General features: G+C 39.9%; 1 protein-coding gene across 6 annotated transcripts in view; it reads right to left on the reverse strand.

The window, feature by feature from the left end:
* Window positions 1-661: 661 nt before the first annotated feature.
* The window catches only part of EGLN1 (egl-9 family hypoxia inducible factor 1), a 47,060-nt gene continuing 30,702 nt past the window's right edge, over window positions 662-17,019 (reverse strand). Inside the window, exons 2-6 of one of the 6 annotated variants that reach the window (XR_013928362.1) lie at window positions 13,020-13,139; window positions 10,756-10,892; window positions 9,256-9,323; window positions 6,875-7,177; window positions 662-5,164 (exon numbers count right to left, since the gene is read on the reverse strand). Coding sequence is in view for 3 of the 6 variants with exons in the window: in XM_080388887.1 (XP_080245013.1) it covers window positions 7,113-7,177; window positions 9,256-9,323; window positions 10,756-10,892; window positions 13,020-13,139 (390 nt within the window). In the remaining 3 variants the exon portion in view is untranslated. Of the gene's footprint in view, window positions 7,178-9,255; window positions 9,324-10,755; window positions 10,893-13,019; window positions 13,140-17,019 lie in introns of all 6 variants that reach the window. The other 5 variants (XR_013928363.1, XR_013928364.1, XM_080388887.1 and 2 more) reach the window with 5 other exon arrangements.

Raw genomic sequence — 17,019 nt, forward strand, 5'->3', positions numbered from 1 at the left:
GTCGCTCTCAGTGCATTCTCGCACAAGGAAAAGAGAAAATTTGCAAACCCATGACAAGCCCTGGAGGTGTACCCAACCACCTCTCACCTCACCTGCTCCATCCCTGCACTGGTAGATGTTTAGTTACACATAAACCTGCCTCACGAGCATCTAAACAAGAGCTTACACCATCGTACTCAATAGCAAAAAAAGCCTCCCAACCAACCAAAACACACATCCTTTGATAGCTACAAGTTCAAATAACTTTTCTTTGTGCAGCACAACATCCTCCACCTAAAATAGAGCGATTTGTCTCTTTGTCATCTCCGGGACACCAACGACACGTTTTTCTGCCCGGACAGACGTCTTATCCTGGTGATGGCACCAGGGGGACCCAGCCACTCGCCCTTGCTCCCCGCTGGCCCTGGAAGCAGGCTGGCAGCACTCCCGCATCCCTGTGCCTGCAGTGCTCCCGCACCCCTGCCTCTCCCACAACAAGGACCACACAGCACCCCCTGCATCCTGCTGTTTTCCTGGCTTCAGAAGCCTAATTTTTACCGTAAAATACATGCGCTCCCTGGTTATGTCATTGCATAACATTGCATGGTTTATAAAGTTGCAGCAACTGTTAACTACATGCATTTCCTATTTGTGCTATTTTAAAGGTGGTTTTTTTTAAAAAAAAAAAAAACCCTAAACTTGTCATAGTGCAGGTGGGGAAAAATAAAAGTAAGCAAAGTAGTTTAGAAGTTGCTACCTACATCCCATTGAAAAGTTTAACATATAACAAAAATTTAGGACCACAGAGTTAACACAGCTTTTGCTTGTTCATTAAAATATGACTGCAGAACACATGCCCCGCACCATATCACTTACTGTTATGTCGTGGCTGGGGAAGGGGAAGCGAAGGGAAAATAAACATGCCCAGTGTGACAGCTCAAACCTTGCTCTTTGCTTCAGGAACATCATCAACTGGACTCCAATCTCAGAAAACAGATTCTGTTATTACCCATGGTCCTGATTGCCAAACATTAGTGTTCACAGTCACATTTTCCTTAGAGAAATATTTTCTCATTGATGTCCAAAGAGGCTGCCAAGTGCTCAAATAAAAAAAGAGTTCTTCTGAAATATCTTTCAGTTCCAGTAACTGAATGCTGCACTCACCAACAGCCAAGACTCTCCTTTTCAGGTTTAGGGGTGGTGGTAGCTAGTTTGTTGCTAGCTAGCGGTTTGGTGGGGTTTTTTGACACGTTCATTCCCATCATCACTGTATGGAAAAACTTTCCAAGATTGCAACAGCAATTAATCAAGCTCCAAAATTCTAGTTTCCTTGTTCTAACAACACTGCACCAGCTACTAAAAAGAAAATTAACTCTATCCCAGATGAAACCAGGACAGAGCTGCAATCATGTCTTCTGCTATAATGCAATCTTTATTAATAGCTTTACAAATCTTGCTTACATACAATAATGTAAGAAGGATACATTTACAACTTAAGTGACCTGCCTTAAGATAGTTCTGCTCGTTTCTTTGCTTGACTTTTTGTTTGACCCTTGCTTTCTTCAGGCAGTGAAATACTAGCTCACAACCCAATACAGTATTTAGATACTAAGCTTCCCGATTGGGAGTAGGAGTCAAATCTCTGCATTTTAGTTATTCCAGATTCTTCTTTTATTTAAAAGCAAAAATAAAATTGAACCACACCAGTCCTTGAAACGAGCCCAGGTCAGGAACCGGTTCCACCCTAGCAAACCACACTGACAGGCCCACAAGGAGCACTGGATCCACACGGCGAATATTTATAGAGATGAAATTTTACTTCCCATCTCCAACAGCATTTGAAAGAAATAATGGGTTTCTGGTTTAGACACTGCCCTGAAATAGCCTGTCAGCTGTGTGTGACACTGACAGGTTGTTGGTCCATCCGTGTGCTTTACATCCCTCCCCACCCTGATGCCAGGCATGCCCTGCAAACTTTTAGCCATGTGAAGGTGCTGGTACTGGGTTTATAGGCTAAAAGAGCCAGTCACCTTTTCAGCATTTATCACCATGTTATATGTAAGGTAGTTACAGTAAATTCCCCAAAAGAACCCATAAACCATTGCCAAGAGAAGTTTAATCCCAGGCTACATATTTATTAAGAAGGGGGGGGAAAAATCCCCAAAGTCCAACGAATTACAGCTGGAAGACAGACAAGGAAACCAACTCCTCGCTCAAGCAAAAAGTTAGGAACGTCTCATCTTCAGAGGTAAAAATAAGGCTATTTTGCAACACGCATCCATGAAGAGAAAGGATGGGCAGGATGCATCAACTGTCTTTCCTGAGGCAAACACATTGTGTATTCTTCCTCCTCACACTTCGTGTTCCTCCCCAAAGCAGACACCTACGATGGATTTTTACTTGGCACATCCTGTGTGTCCTATACGTGTTTTATCTTGGTCTCTTGGCCATCAGCCTCTTCCCATCCTACTTCACCGCTTCTGTTCAACTCCTCCCAGTCCTGCTAAGGACTTGAGTCTATCCCCAGTGGGTCGGTGTCTTGCATCTCATCTGCCCTGCCCTTTCAATTTTAGGGCCAACTCAGTCCCTGGCTCATCCGTTTGGAAGCTGTGGGCTTTCCCCTCCCCATTTCGGAAAGGGATAAATGTGCTGTATATTCACTCAACTTCAAAGATTTGGGGAAAAGATTGATGGCACTAAGTGGTAGCAAAAGTCAAGAGAGCAAATTCGCTGGAACTGGTTTTGTCTGGCAGGACAGAGGACCTTGAACCTGCTTCTGTCAGCTGCTGTCCGCCCCCACCAGACAGGGTCAGGCAACTTGGATTTAGCAGACCTTCCAAAGTGAACACAGCTCCTGCAGCAGTGTAACAGCACAGACTTCAGTGCATTTGCAGTAATTGCTTTGCATTCAAGCTTTACTTTACATTCACAGAAAAGCTGGGTATTTTGTATGAAAGCTGATGATGGGAGACCCAAGTTTCTGCAGCTCCATACACCACCACATCAATTAAAAAAAAAAAAAAAAAAAAAAAAAAAAAGCTGATGACATCCAAATCCAGTTAAGTCCCTTGAACTTCTTCAAAGTCTTTGCTGCTCGGTACTCATAAATTCCCACTAGGTATTTGCAAGCGTGTGCAGCTGTGTATCTGCATGCCTGCAGGCAGGGTACACACTCTAGGCTTCCAGGGTTTCGAGACTCTAAGCTTGCTATTGTCACAGCACAATTTTTTTTTTCCTCCCCTCCTCTTTAAAGCATTCAGCAAGCACAGAAATGGTACTTTCCAGTCTGATTATACTTAGCAGGATGACTTAGCAATGTGATCTTTCCACTCCTGACCTTCAAATGGTCAGCACAACCAGATGTTTTATTTAAGACAGAGGCTGTCAGCCAGCTTCCCCTCAGATTTGCAAGCCTCTTTCTTTCGAGAAACACCCAAGACAGACTTCATCTTTCCCTGGTGCAGTATTTGCCTTTACTATGCAAAACAATTCCCCTGCATATCACGCTCAACAATGTGATAATTAAAAAATAAAAATAAAAAATCAGGTCTACACAGGAGGGTTACAAGTGCTAGAAAGGCTGCTTCCTTGTTCCATGTAAAACAAAGACAGGGAAGAGGCTATTTCAAGAGAACATGTAAGAAGCAGGGAAAAAGCCTCAAAGCACTTTGGGATCAGCGCAGTGCTGCTGCACTTAGGTTTCAGCCTCACACAGTGGCAAGAACCATCACCTCAGAGCAGAACTGAGCACCACAAGTACCCAAGCTCCATGAAAGGTGCACTAAGGCTGGCAGACTAATCCGGAGATCCAGGTAATTCCTCCTGAACCAGCACAAGACAGCAAGCAACGCAGCGGGAGCTTCACAAGAGTTATAGCAATGACAGGAGCACAGCCAGCCAGATGTTCCCTTGATAACCATACAGTCATTACCAAGCTCATCAAAAAGATTATGGAAATTGTGTGGCACCTTGTATGGGTTGGCATCTGTAGACTCTACCATTTTTCTGCCATCTTCAAAGGGCTCATAATTCATTGGGAGCCATGTAAAACTGAAGAGCTACTGTTAGACTTTACAAATCCTGTTTGAAAAAGACTTTCATTTTCCACCTCACATACCTGTCACAGTGGTGAAAAAACCAGAGCTGCCTCTATGTCCATCATCACTCTTCAGCCAGCCTAAACTTGGTGATGTTTTTGAGGGAGAAAGTAATCATGAAAATGATCACACCCAGGCAACTGTAGGGAGTCTCAATTTAAAAAAAAAAAAAAAAAAAAAAGACACAAAAAAGCCCAAACCCAAACCAGATCCTACTCCAGAGCAGAAATAGCTCTGATAAAAAAAAAACCACCCAAATCCAAAAAAATCCACCCCACCCACACAAACCACATGCCCCTTTTACCAGGGGGCATTTATAAATTAGTTGGCTACAGAGCAGTTTTAAAAGTTACAAAGATTACAAACAACCACATCGTTTTCAAGAACCTTTATACATCATCTTTTTTAATTAGATTAGCTTTACAAGCAACTTGAGAGCTCTTTCATAATGAACACTGCTTTTCAAATTACACAACTTTATAGGCAACCTGTAAACGAATCCTGAATTTCTTTGCCTGCTATAGATAAAGGTCTCGTATTTCACAGCCAGCTAACATCATGAATAAAAATAGCATTATGAAGCTTTATCTTTAACCAGGACTAGACACATACAGATCATAAGACAGTTTAAAAAATAGTTTTAAAACAAGGACCTGCTTGGTGATGCTCAAGACTGAATATTCAACCGACGTGAAATGAATGGTTCCTAAAGGACATGGAAGAAATGGCTGACCTGATTTGTTGACCCTATTGTAACGACTTACATGGAGTGAAAAAATAAGCACTTTTTAAACCTGTCTGGCAAGCACAAACCTACAGTGTGATTAGAATTTGATACGCCGTGGAACTGCAAAAGTTTGAATTACAGAGGGGCTAAGATGAGTTTAAAGGCTTATGCTTACATTTCTAGAACAAAACCAACCAAACCTCCGTTAAAGCAGTACTAAAGAAGATGAAGTAGAAGAGGTGGCTTTTTTGCTTGTTTCACTGGTAGCCTAAATGCACTGCAGATCAGACAGTAATGAAGATTTGCACTCCTTGGCCAGGTTGGCAGAGGCACTTACAGTAAAGGTATCCTGTCTGTTTTTCTGGGAAGAAAAGAGGAAAGAGGAAGAGAACTGTAAAGGGCAAGAACTTACTAAAAAAAAAAAAGGAAAAGCAAAATCAAAACAAAACTGGGAATTCTGTTGGTTCTCCTAAATGATATACCAATACTGAATTTTCCCCCCTTCTGTCAGTTTGTTACTAAACAATTAGCTTTTTCATGTTTTACATGAACAATAGTAATCTTTTTAATAAAAAATTACTGAGCTTTCCATAGAAAAGGTCTCTAATTGAATACAAACTATACAGATGTTAAAATTGTCACAAGTTGTAATACATACAGAAATATTTCTGTACACTCACATTGTTTTGGCTAAGTAAGGAAGTAAGGGACAGATAGAAAACTGCAGCAGGGAAGCTGATCAACACAAACTCCTGTAAATATGAACATAGTTTGCTTTTGTTTTCTTAAGCTTTTAAAGCTCAGGGAAAAAAAAAAAAAAAAAAAAAAAGAAGAAAAAAAATCACTGTCCAAAACATCAATTTCTTAAAAATAAGAATATCAAAGTTTCTGCACATCTCACTTTTATTCTGTGATGTCCCCTCTCCGTGATAAAATGAAAACAATGTAAAAGAAAGTAAATGATTTCTTACTAAATATATACCTCAGTACTGATCAAAGGGCAGTGCCTCTTTGGGGAAATCCTTCAGCACAGTGAAAACCTAAAGATGTGTTGCACAAGGAGCCTACAGTGATGCACTTCAGCTTCAGTGTGCTGACCATCTCCTTGATACTATATAACAGATCAAGGCGTCAACTTACAGACTGCATGGGACATCAACATTTGAAAATAATAAAAAAAAAGTTAATTTTAGATATTCTATTAACTTACACACAAAGGAAAGGGGGGTGGCAAGTATTCTTTAGAAAAGGGAGAATGCTCAAAAATTTCTGTCAAGTACATAAGGAGGTTCTGGGTACCTCTAATAGCCTAGGAAAGCCCTTGTATATTCTTGTAACTTGATGGTATTTACCAGGTCCCCAAAGCCAATGATAGCAACCGATAGTGTCAAGTTCACTTAGTGCCAGTCACTTAAAAAAACCCAAGAAAACAAACAAACAAAAAACCCCTAAAACAAAAAACCAAACAAAAAAAAAACCCAAAGAAGAGACAGAAACTTCCCCTCTGTGGACTCAACATACAAAACCACAAACTGAATGTTACTAATAGCGAGATACTGATTTGCTTCTGTTAATAAGGTTCAAGAGGACATAGTCAAAAAAAACAATACAGCAGCAATCTTTAAAAGTTAAGATTAGTGTGAGATATGATATAAAACAATCAGGTCTTTAGCTGGTAATTAAAGTGCTCCTTTTCTGACTTAAGGTGTAAAGAAATTAAAGTGATTATCAGTTACTGGCAACCCTTACTTTAAATTAGGTCTTTCATGGCAGAGGAGAACAGTATGAACAGTTTTACAAAAATAGATCCATGTTATTTTGGAGAATACTGTAAATTTTTTTCTTTTTTTTTTTTCAGTTTTTCTTTTTTTTTTTTTTTTTTTTTTTAAGACTCAATTTTGATAAACTGTACCTGGTCATACAAAAATTACCCAAAATTCAAACTTTTACCATATAAAAAAAGGGAGAGATGAACTGGATTCAGCTGGATGACAGGTCTGGCAAAATATAAGGATGGGCAAATTCTATGTAGGGCACTTATTTATGTCCAGATGCATATGCTGTTTCTTACTGATTGCTTATCTTCTTCACATAAGCAGTCACAGGCCTGGAGTCACAATCACATAGTACAATGCTTCAGCAGTCAAAGAACCTTCTATTTGATGCAACATTGAAACACTGTTTGCTTCTTTATTAAAATGTTGGTTTGTTGTTGATTTTCCTTTATCTTGTTATTCACATTCAAAAGTTAATAGATAGCATCAAGATTTATCAGGGAGAACAGCAAGGGGAGTTGCTAAATCAAAGGCTTATAAAACGTCTTTCCCAACTGAGTCAGAAGGTTTATTAAGTTCAACCCTCACACCTTTTTCACCTGCAGAAATACGAGAAGGAAGTCAGAATTATTTTTCAGTATTTATCAAAGTACAATCCACAGAATTGCTATGCTGCTTTTCAGGTTAGTTCTAAGAGAGTACTTCAGAGATTGTCTAGTACGTATGATCTAGCAGTATAGATATTTTTGTATGCATGCTCTGTATCCTGTGCTGACTAAGATTAACGAGCTGTGGTTACTGATCATCTGCAAAAACAGGCATGTATTTGGCTGCCCAAGTAGATGACTGCATGCTTCACATCACGCATGCAGTTCTGAAGCTCATCATCTCAGCCTTTATAAAGGTAAGCTTTAAGAATGATCAACTGAGAATCTGAGAATATTGCCCATTATGCTGTATCGGAATATCCAGAATTTCTGGGTATTTACCTCTGTAAAGAAACTCTGAGGGAGTTTTAAAATGCAACATTCCATTTGACTCACTGCTAAAAAGTAAACAAAGCCACCAACCAACCCATACCTCTTCTGTCCTTTTTTCTAAAAATTTACCTACATAACCTCAGGTACCCTCGAATAAAAGTTTGACCATCAAAATATTAACAGATGTGGTACCTCATATTCAAGACAAATTCACACATACTCTGCATGGCTTTAGTTAGACTGACACTGAGCAAAAAATTAATAGTTTCCTATTTTATGACATTTTATTCTAAAATCTTACATTTTATTGTCAGTAGAAAATAAAGAGCATCTTGCACAGTTCTTGCTGCAGATACAGAGCAAGGAATAACGCAATTTTAAGTGCAAATGAAAATGAAATCACAACAATAAAATAATGAAAATAAGTAACAGGGCAAACTGCTACTGAAATTTAAACAACCCCTCCAACTCAGCCTTCTTTCCTTCCTTAAGTACCTGCAGTTTATGGGGACCCTGGAGAGGGAGGGGGGCTGGGGGGGAGCAGCACACAAGCCCACCCACTCACATCCCTGCACTCTGAGGGCAGCAGCTGCGCAGAGCCCAGCGGAACAGCTCTGGTCCGGCCAGGCTGGCTGCAGGGGCTGCGCAGTCCCACGCGTGGGACACGAATCCCGGCTTACAGACAGACACAGGCTTCCTGCGGGACCAGGCGGGCGTTATCCCGCATTCCCACTGCCTGCGAAGCCAGCAGCGGGACAGCCCAGTCGGACTGACGGACCGACTGTTTCTCTGCGAGCCTGGCCGGAGCCGCTGCTCTTACTGCTCCCGAAATGCATCAATTCCCCAGCTGCACCAAGGGGGGCTGAACTGAACTGCAGCTCTGGCAGCCACTGGATAGCTCTGGGGCGAGTTATGAGCTTCAGACGATGAACAGCAAATGAATGGAAACCTCATTCGTAAATGACCGGCACACGTCTTCAGCATCATCGGTTTCAGAGCTCTGGACAAAACTGTGGATAAACTGGCCCTGTGGATGTGTGTGCTTAGTGGTATACCTGATTTTGGTTTATTTTTAAACTGCTGTAACAAACACAAAATCGTGATGGCAATTACAAGCATGACAGAAGTCCTAGGCTATTTCTCCTCATAATGCTAATTTGAACAGGAAAATTAGATCAACTTCCTCTTGAGGGAGAAGCCAGTAAAGGAAAACAGATGCTAGATATGTGGAATTGGAAATGGAGGAAGTAACTCCATTCTCCGATGCCAGATTTTAATTTTAGACTTCTGTTTTTCCAATATAGAGACTCTGATCAAGTTAAGTTGTATTCACTTGCTGAATCACTATATTTGATCAAAACTATTTCCAGGGCTCTCGGTTCTGCAGTGCCCCAGTCTCTGGTGTGTTTACCCTCCGACACCTATTAGGGAGACAAGACTAGGGAGAAGCTGCATCCCCCATATAAAAATACTGAGCAGCCTCAGGTCTCAGAGGAAGCGTCAGCAGGACAAGGCACTGACCTGGATTTCCCAAGTCACTGTCTAGCATCAAAATCAGTGGGTCACCTTCCCTATAAAACCTGACTCCGCTTTTCTCCCGCTTTTTGTGCACAGGGTGGGCCAAGGAAACGAGGCTGGATGGCTTAGCTATTTTTTCAGAAAAAAAAAGAACACAGAAGATACTAACAAGAGATTACCTGTTAGATATTTTACTTTAGCTCGTGCTCTTTCATCTGCATCAAAATACCACACTGTTATTGCGTACCTAGGGAAACGGATGGAAAAAGAACTCCTGAACTACGAAGAAAACAAAACAGTGAGGCACTTGACATAAAACACAACCTAAACAAGGTGATACTTGTGCAGTCTGACAGAAGAAAGATTTCATAAAGCACAAAGCAAGCATGTCTTTTTTTTTTCATTAGTAGGTATTGTCTGAACAGTCACTGAAAGAGTGACATTGATGCTGTAAGTTTACCCTTCTTTTTCCCCAATGAGCTGCTACTAGGGTTCTTGCCAAGAACCTGTAACGCTGTCTGCATCACCTTGCCCTGTGACCTCATCTTTTACTTTACTTAAGTCTACTACTGAGTCACGCTGCAAGAACCTCTTCATTTGGACATTCGCCATAAGGGAAAGTTAACCACCCCTTCTTACACAGCTCCTCTGGTTTTCCACTGCCCGCAGAGGATTTAAATATGAAATGCCAGATACTAAGAGAAGACTTTAAGGAACTTCAGTAAATGGCATTTCGCTCCCTGACCCTGCTTGGAGCATAAAGGGGGAGGGGAGAGCGGTACAGCCTCTTGAAAGGCTCCAAGAGGATGCGCCAATGGCAGTTTCAAGTTACTTCTTGCAAAAGTACTTGTGTTATCTCACAGCTCCAGTCAATGTTCAGTGCTCCTGCCATCCAAACCTGTTGCAACATGGGCAACAGGAAATCTGGATCAACAACTCAACCATTTACCTATTAACTCTGTGTGGAAACGCCACTCAAGATGTGGGGGCAATGAATGCGAGTACCTTTAGCATCATCCACTGCCCTACACTGAGGGACAAAGGAGACACCAAATTCCCCCTGTGACTCAGACTGGGGGCAACTCCTCTACCACCCCAGAGAAAGAAAAGATTGGTCCATCATTGGTGGTTTCTGCCCCACAGACCTCTCCCAATTCCCAAACTAAATTGTGGTTTACCGCAAGTTTGAATACCACTATTTTCTAACACCTCCCTCCCAACAAGAGGGGAGGTAAAGGCTGCAGTACCTGGTCAATCTTCCAGTAACACAGGAAGGTGTCAGGACAAAGGGAAAGGAGGAGAGTGTAAAGTCATTACAGAGAAGTAATGAAGACAGCGCCCCTTGGCTAAGGTGGGGTCTGCTTATGGCTCTCTGTGCTGCTACCCAGTTCTGCCAAGTACACTATCAGAAACTTCTGGCGTTTCCAGTCCCCCCTCCTGCCTACCCAAGAGGATGTCTTCTCCTAAATAAGGGATCAGACATTAGTACCAACTCAGAAGCACAGCGAAAGCCTAATGAATCAGCAGAAAAGAACAGTCTTGTCACAATGCAACTCAAAGTGTATGTGGAAAGACCTGGGATCAGGTCATAATTCACAGTTTCACTTATTTCTTATTAAGATTTGCTCATGTCTTGATTAAAAAAGCATCATGCAATATATGGAGTCCATTAGTCCTACCTTGTAGCAAATGCTGGCTGTACTTCATGAGGGTTGCGGCGATCAGACCAGAAGAATAGCAGTCTATCGAATTTGGGTTCAATATCAGCGAATTGGGCTTTACCTTCTGGAAATATCCGAAGGATGCCTCCACTTACCTACAAATTAAGTATTTAAAACCAGTGCTTGAAAACAATGTCTCACCAAATATAGCATTTGAAAATATTTCAGACACTTGGAACCAAAACAAAAGCCTTTATCAGATACTACAGAAATTATGAATCTACGGCTTTTCTGTTGATACATTTAACAAAGTGTTTCACACATTTTTCAATAAGTAATTTCTGACTGCTTCCAAATATTAAACCTCCATTCACATTTAAGTAAACAGCTGTGGGTTTAGATCGGTTGGTTTTTTAGCCGCATTACCTACTTGAAAAAACAGACAAGACCGACTGATGTTACACAGGTGGCTAAAAATACGCTAGCAGATAAAACATTGTATTTCACATCCAAGTTTCACCCTTCCCCATTAACGAGATTGTTTTATTTAACAGCAGCACAAGTTTATCATGTTTCTGTAATGAAGATTAGGAAAGACTAGGAAGCTTCAAACTAAAGTTTGAATTTTTATTACTGTTGGTCAATGTAGATCTCTTCCAGGCTTTGAATATGCATGCCTAGAGAACAGCACAAGTAGGTGGGGTTAATTATTTTTAAGTCATATAACCTTCTTCCTAGTGATGGCATTGATGTAGTTAGATTTAACTATAGATAGCCACTGTAGGCCCTCATGGGAAAGTTGTAACTGTGCAAGTACTAACAAGGTAAGTTGATATAAATGACTGTTTTTTTTAATTGTGATCTAAATCAGCGAATGAGAAGTGATAATTCAAATCAACTTGTTTTCCTAAAGAAAATCTGAGCTTCTTTCTTTGCTAACCAATACACCTCGTAACATATTAATTTGTAATTTAAAATAGATTTTGCAGGAAATGCAATACCTTTGTTCATAAATCAAATATTCAGCTAGTAAATTTTTCAGCTATTGCAAAAATGCAATTTGCTTGACTTTGACACTCTGGTATGTATTCTTTTTTTTCCAGGAGAGAAACCATAAATAATCCAAAAATGCCCCAAAGGTACCTTTTAAGATGTTCTGCCCATCTAGCACACTTATATACAAAGATGCTATCACGGCAAATAAGGCTAGTAATTTATTTTCTAATTGAAGGATCAAATTTGACATTTCAAAAAGCAAGTCAGAAACAGAGAGCTTGAACTGCATCAATTTCTGACTCAGCTTTCCAATCTACCAATTTTGAGTATGTTATCAGTTTCCTTGTCTCATCCAGCTCTCAGAAGAAACAGACAGCACTCAAGAAAAGAAAAGAAATGAAAAAAAACCCAAGGAAAAAAAAAAAAAGCCCTCAAGCTACAACTTGCGTTATCTGTATCTGGTGCACTCAATTCACACGCAACTTCCTAACTACAACAGAAGTATTAGTAGTTTTATCTTTTCTTTTTCATATACAATGAGAATAAACTTCTCCATAGCTAGCTGCACAGCAATCAAGAAATAAACAAAGCTATCTTTGCATTACTCTCTCATGCTTTCAATACAGCCAGTTAGCTAGGTCCATTCTTTAAATCTAGCTAATGCCACTGAACCGTTAGAAAAATCCTTATTTAAAAGTTACTTTATCATAGTCACTATATCTATGGAGAATTTCACGTCACTGGTAGTAAATTCTTAGACCACTTGAACTGTATTATAAATCCTTAACTATTTTACACCCTGTATCTACAACGATACAGAGACTTGTGCTGCCTTGAACTATACTGATACAGCAGTAACTATAACACTTGGCTTATTTGAAACTGCTCCCAAGCTACAGCATCTTTCTCTTTAGAAGCAACTTAAGTAATCTAGTTGCACAAACAGTAAACTCAAGATTCAACATGAATAAAAGGAGAAATAAACTAAAAGCAGCTATCTTTCAAATAATCTTTATTTACTCTTTGTGTATGTATATGGGTGTTCACCATACAAATAATGTACGCGAAATTGACTAATTAGGTGTTTATGAAACTTTGGACAATAGCAGATACTTGTAAGAAACGTACACGAAAAACATGCAACTTTCCTTCAACCTCACAGTTAACATAATGTAAGAATGCAACTAAGGCACAGAAATAAGGACACAAAGACCTGTAGCAAAGGTGCACTAGGAAGTACAGGTTTAAAAAAAAAAAAAGTTATATAGGAAGAAATTATTGCATACCTTGGCATCCCAGTCTTTATTAAGATAATATATACACGTAACACATCTTCCGTCTCCATTTGGGTTATCAACATGGCGCACATATCCTGTTCCATTGCCTGGATAACAAGCCACCATAGCCTAGAGTCAAAGAATCAAACACGATAATTAATTTTATCTCTGTGTGTGGGAAGAAGTCTATGGTTTATCTGTATTAATTCCTAAGTAATTCATATATAAGCAACAGAAAAATTAAGATAGAAATAAGGGGAAAATAATTTTATCTGTGTTTCCTTTATAGTTAAAAAGTGGTTTAGATCCCAGAAGAAGTGGTTTTGATCCCAGATGTCTACAACAAAAGCATAAGACACACCGACAGGAACACTGTTAATTAAAGTATGGAAGGTGGGGCTGCTCCCATGTTGTGACTAATCATTCAGATTTCCCTCCCTTGAATGAAATACATGAGAAGAAAAATGTCTTGCGCATAATTAAGTAGCATGCACTTCTCCTTATGGTAAGAATACTTCTTTTCCAGACTCAAGTTCACAGACAGCGATCTTTTGGTTCAAAAATCTTTATTTCCATATATAGTCTACTAAAGGAAGCCGCAATTCTTTGGTAGCTCGTTCTAGGCAGAAATCAGAACACAGTATTTGCCAGAAGTTGCATTAACGACCAAGAGGTCATTAAAAAAACCCCTAAAAGTTAAGCCAAACTTCATTCACATGAGATGGAAACAACTACACTGTATGGAAAGTACTCAAAGCTACAAAATTCAAATATACTTATATTTTTGAGATTAGGCACTTCAGCTTCTCAATGCCTGTACTATAATCATAGCGTAGTCATCCTTATAGGTCTCACATTATGTAAACATACTACATGTATCAAGTAATGTGACCTAATATTTGGCAGTCATTACTTAGGAGTTTTGCTGCAGGAAGAAAAACCCACAAAAATCAAAACAGTGAGTTAGAGACCAAATAATGTAATAAGGGTTCTGTAATTTCCTTTCTTAGGGAGAAAAAAGGAACAAAAGTGAAGCTGGGCTGAAGAGGAAGATATTTGGTTTCCACTGAAAGCCAACCCTCTTGAAAAAAGTCCCACGTACACCCCATCCAAGCTCTCATGGAGCATAAACAGTGCTGAAAGGAGATCCAGGTCCAGTCCTGCAACAGCGTTCCTAATAACAGGGAAGTTTTAATTTAGGGGGTTTTGCTGAGAAGTACATGTAAATTAAACCCTGACATTAATTGTTGCTCAACATCTGTGTGAAACAGCTGCTAAAGCTCATTCAGAATGAAGAAAACATTGAGACCTGGTAACTAGAGCCATGTCACTTCTCGCTGACATCACAAGGAGGTAGTCTCAGATATGAAAAAGTCTTCAGGCATATAAATGACCTAAATATCTTTCACTCAGCTAAAACACTTAGTGTTAAAAGTTTAGGACAGTTCCCAGGTCTCTCTGGCCAACACAGGGTTTTTTTCAAGGGCATGCTTGGTTGCCGTCTGTTCGTCAAAAAGATAGTATTGCGATTAGAGAAGCATAAATCTGCAACCTATTGCTATAGTTTCCTTTATAAGGTACTGAAATGGGTGCCTGTTCTCTTTGCTGAAGGGAAATCAAGAAAGCAATCTTTAGCATCAACATTGCTGAAGAAAAAGAGGACCAGTCACACTTTTTGGAAAGCCTGGGGAAACACCAGCTGCCACCAACTTCATATAAAGTGCAGCCATATTCAAGGTCAAAAGCATTTCATACAATCACTTGAGTCTAAAATACTGTCAAAGTTTAAAAAAAGCCCTTGTTTTTGACTTCACAGTCTGCTATCAACGGCAAGAGACGAAAAACAGTTTTGCTGCGATAACTTACCTAATACGTATTTGTTATAACAGTATGAATGACTCAGCCTTTAGCGGCAAATTGGAAAGCAAACAAATTTGCAGATCAGCTCGTGTAGCATAATGTATGTTGCTTTTGCCAGTTAGTGTGCCAATTCTCCCTCCCCAGCGGAACTACGATAAGGAAAGTCACAAAACAATTTATGGGCCATGTGAAATACATGGCTTTGTGAGACAATATGAAGTGACTTTGTGTCCAACTGTCAGACACTGTAAGACCACCCACCCACTCAGAAAGGGAAAAAAAGTGACCCAGGTAAATAATGAAAGCCCATACTTTTGTTGTTTTAAAGTTTTACAGTGTAAATAAGCAAGCAAATAGGAGTGTGCGGAGCAGAGAGAAAATTCTGGGGTTGCAGGTTGTTTGGTTTTTTTAAAACACTGATCACAGCAGCCAAGAGAGCCAGGCATTTGAGACCAGAACATCCAAGATTCATTAACATTTTAGATTATGAACAATAAAGTTGTTGGCTCTCAAAAACCAAAGAGCTACCTGTCGCATCAGTCTTCCCATAAAAGTAATTGATGAATTCAACTCAAGGCATTACATAATTATTATTACAAAAATAAAGTTACTTGTATTTTCTTGACAGACAAGGAGGTCTCCCCTTTTGTGCTTCTTAGGCATTACAATTTTTAAGCGTTCAGTAATCTTAATTTCTGCAAAGAATGTATTTAAGTCACACACTGGATTTGTTCACCCACTGGATTCCTTCGCAAACACTTTTACTATTAACCTCCTTCAACTCCAGAGCAATCTCTTTTAGCCTGAGCACTCATGCCTAGCACATGAGCGCTGTCCTGAGATACCCTCTGGAATTTATGAGTAACCGAGAAAGCATGAAAGCGCCCTCCCCACTCCGCAATCCGCCCACCTGCGTCTATCAAACCCATGTACTCACAGGCTGAGGAAGCTGCTGATCACTCATCCACACACAGATGTTCTACCTGCAAATGTTTAACTCTGGAAAATTTACTTTAGGCCATCAGCCCAAACGAGCAACTTTAAGTTGTTAACGGAAGAACTAACTGCAACCACAGATCTTTTGCTAAGCATCGGCACCCTTAGCATGTCAGCTAATTAATTAACTTTCTAACTAACAATTAAATGCATGCAGGTGATATCAGAGGGAATAACCCACAGTCCATATGGTTTTGTTCACTATGTAAAGAGGCATCAGCAAAGACGCTCAGCCCTGGGAGGCACCAGCACATCAGTGCAGCCGAAAACGTGATTTCATTTGGGAGTAGCCTCGACCTCCTTTCAGAGAAGTATGACAGCCTCGCCCATACATAAAGAAGGAAGAAGACTTGCAGGTAAACAGACTGAAGCTTCTCCTTCTATCCTCTCCATCCCTCTCACAGCTGGACACCTGCAAGTTTAGATACTGTTCCTTAAAAAAGAAAAAAAAAAAAAGAAAAAAAAAAGGAAGCAATAATAGCAAACTCTTAGGAAAGAGGGGAAAATAAAAGTTACATGAAAATGTCCAATTCCTTAAGTGGGGGGGGGAAGCCCCAAACCACAAACATAAAACTGAAAGAGGACATGTGTTGTCATATTAATTTATTAATATAAAAGAACCGTATTGTTTAGCTCAAAGAAAGCTGCATCAGTCAAGGAGATGTCACTTTTGCTGTTTGCTGAAGGAACTGCAAATCTCTGTGAGCAAAACAAAATGTCTAAATGCAAGACCAATGACTTCCTACCAAAATTTATCAGATGCTCTCACAAAGACTTCATTGGAAATCCTTGGCGTGGGTCATCTGACAGATTATTCAAAGAAGGGAAAAAGCCACACCCCAAAGAAAAGAGGGGAAAAAAATGTGACCTATCGCTGTTTGGTCCATCTGTGATGTATATATAGCTCAAGAATTTGTTCATCCCTAACAAACGACAGTCCTGAGGAAACACATTTCAGTTCAAGCACATCAGCCTAAGATTTTTCACCAGGTGTACACAAAGTAACAATCAAATGGGAAGGAAAAAAGACTTGTATTGATACTACTTTGTGTGAGCAGCATCAAGATTACTGACTTAAACATGCAAATGTGGTACGGCTTGTCCTGGATTCCTAACCCTTCTGCAAATTCTTCACAAGCAGAGACAGAAACTT

This window comes from Falco punctatus (assembly GCF_963210335.1).
Source record: "Falco punctatus genome assembly, chromosome: 5".
Taxonomy (NCBI): Eukaryota; Metazoa; Chordata; class Aves; order Falconiformes; family Falconidae; genus Falco; species Falco punctatus.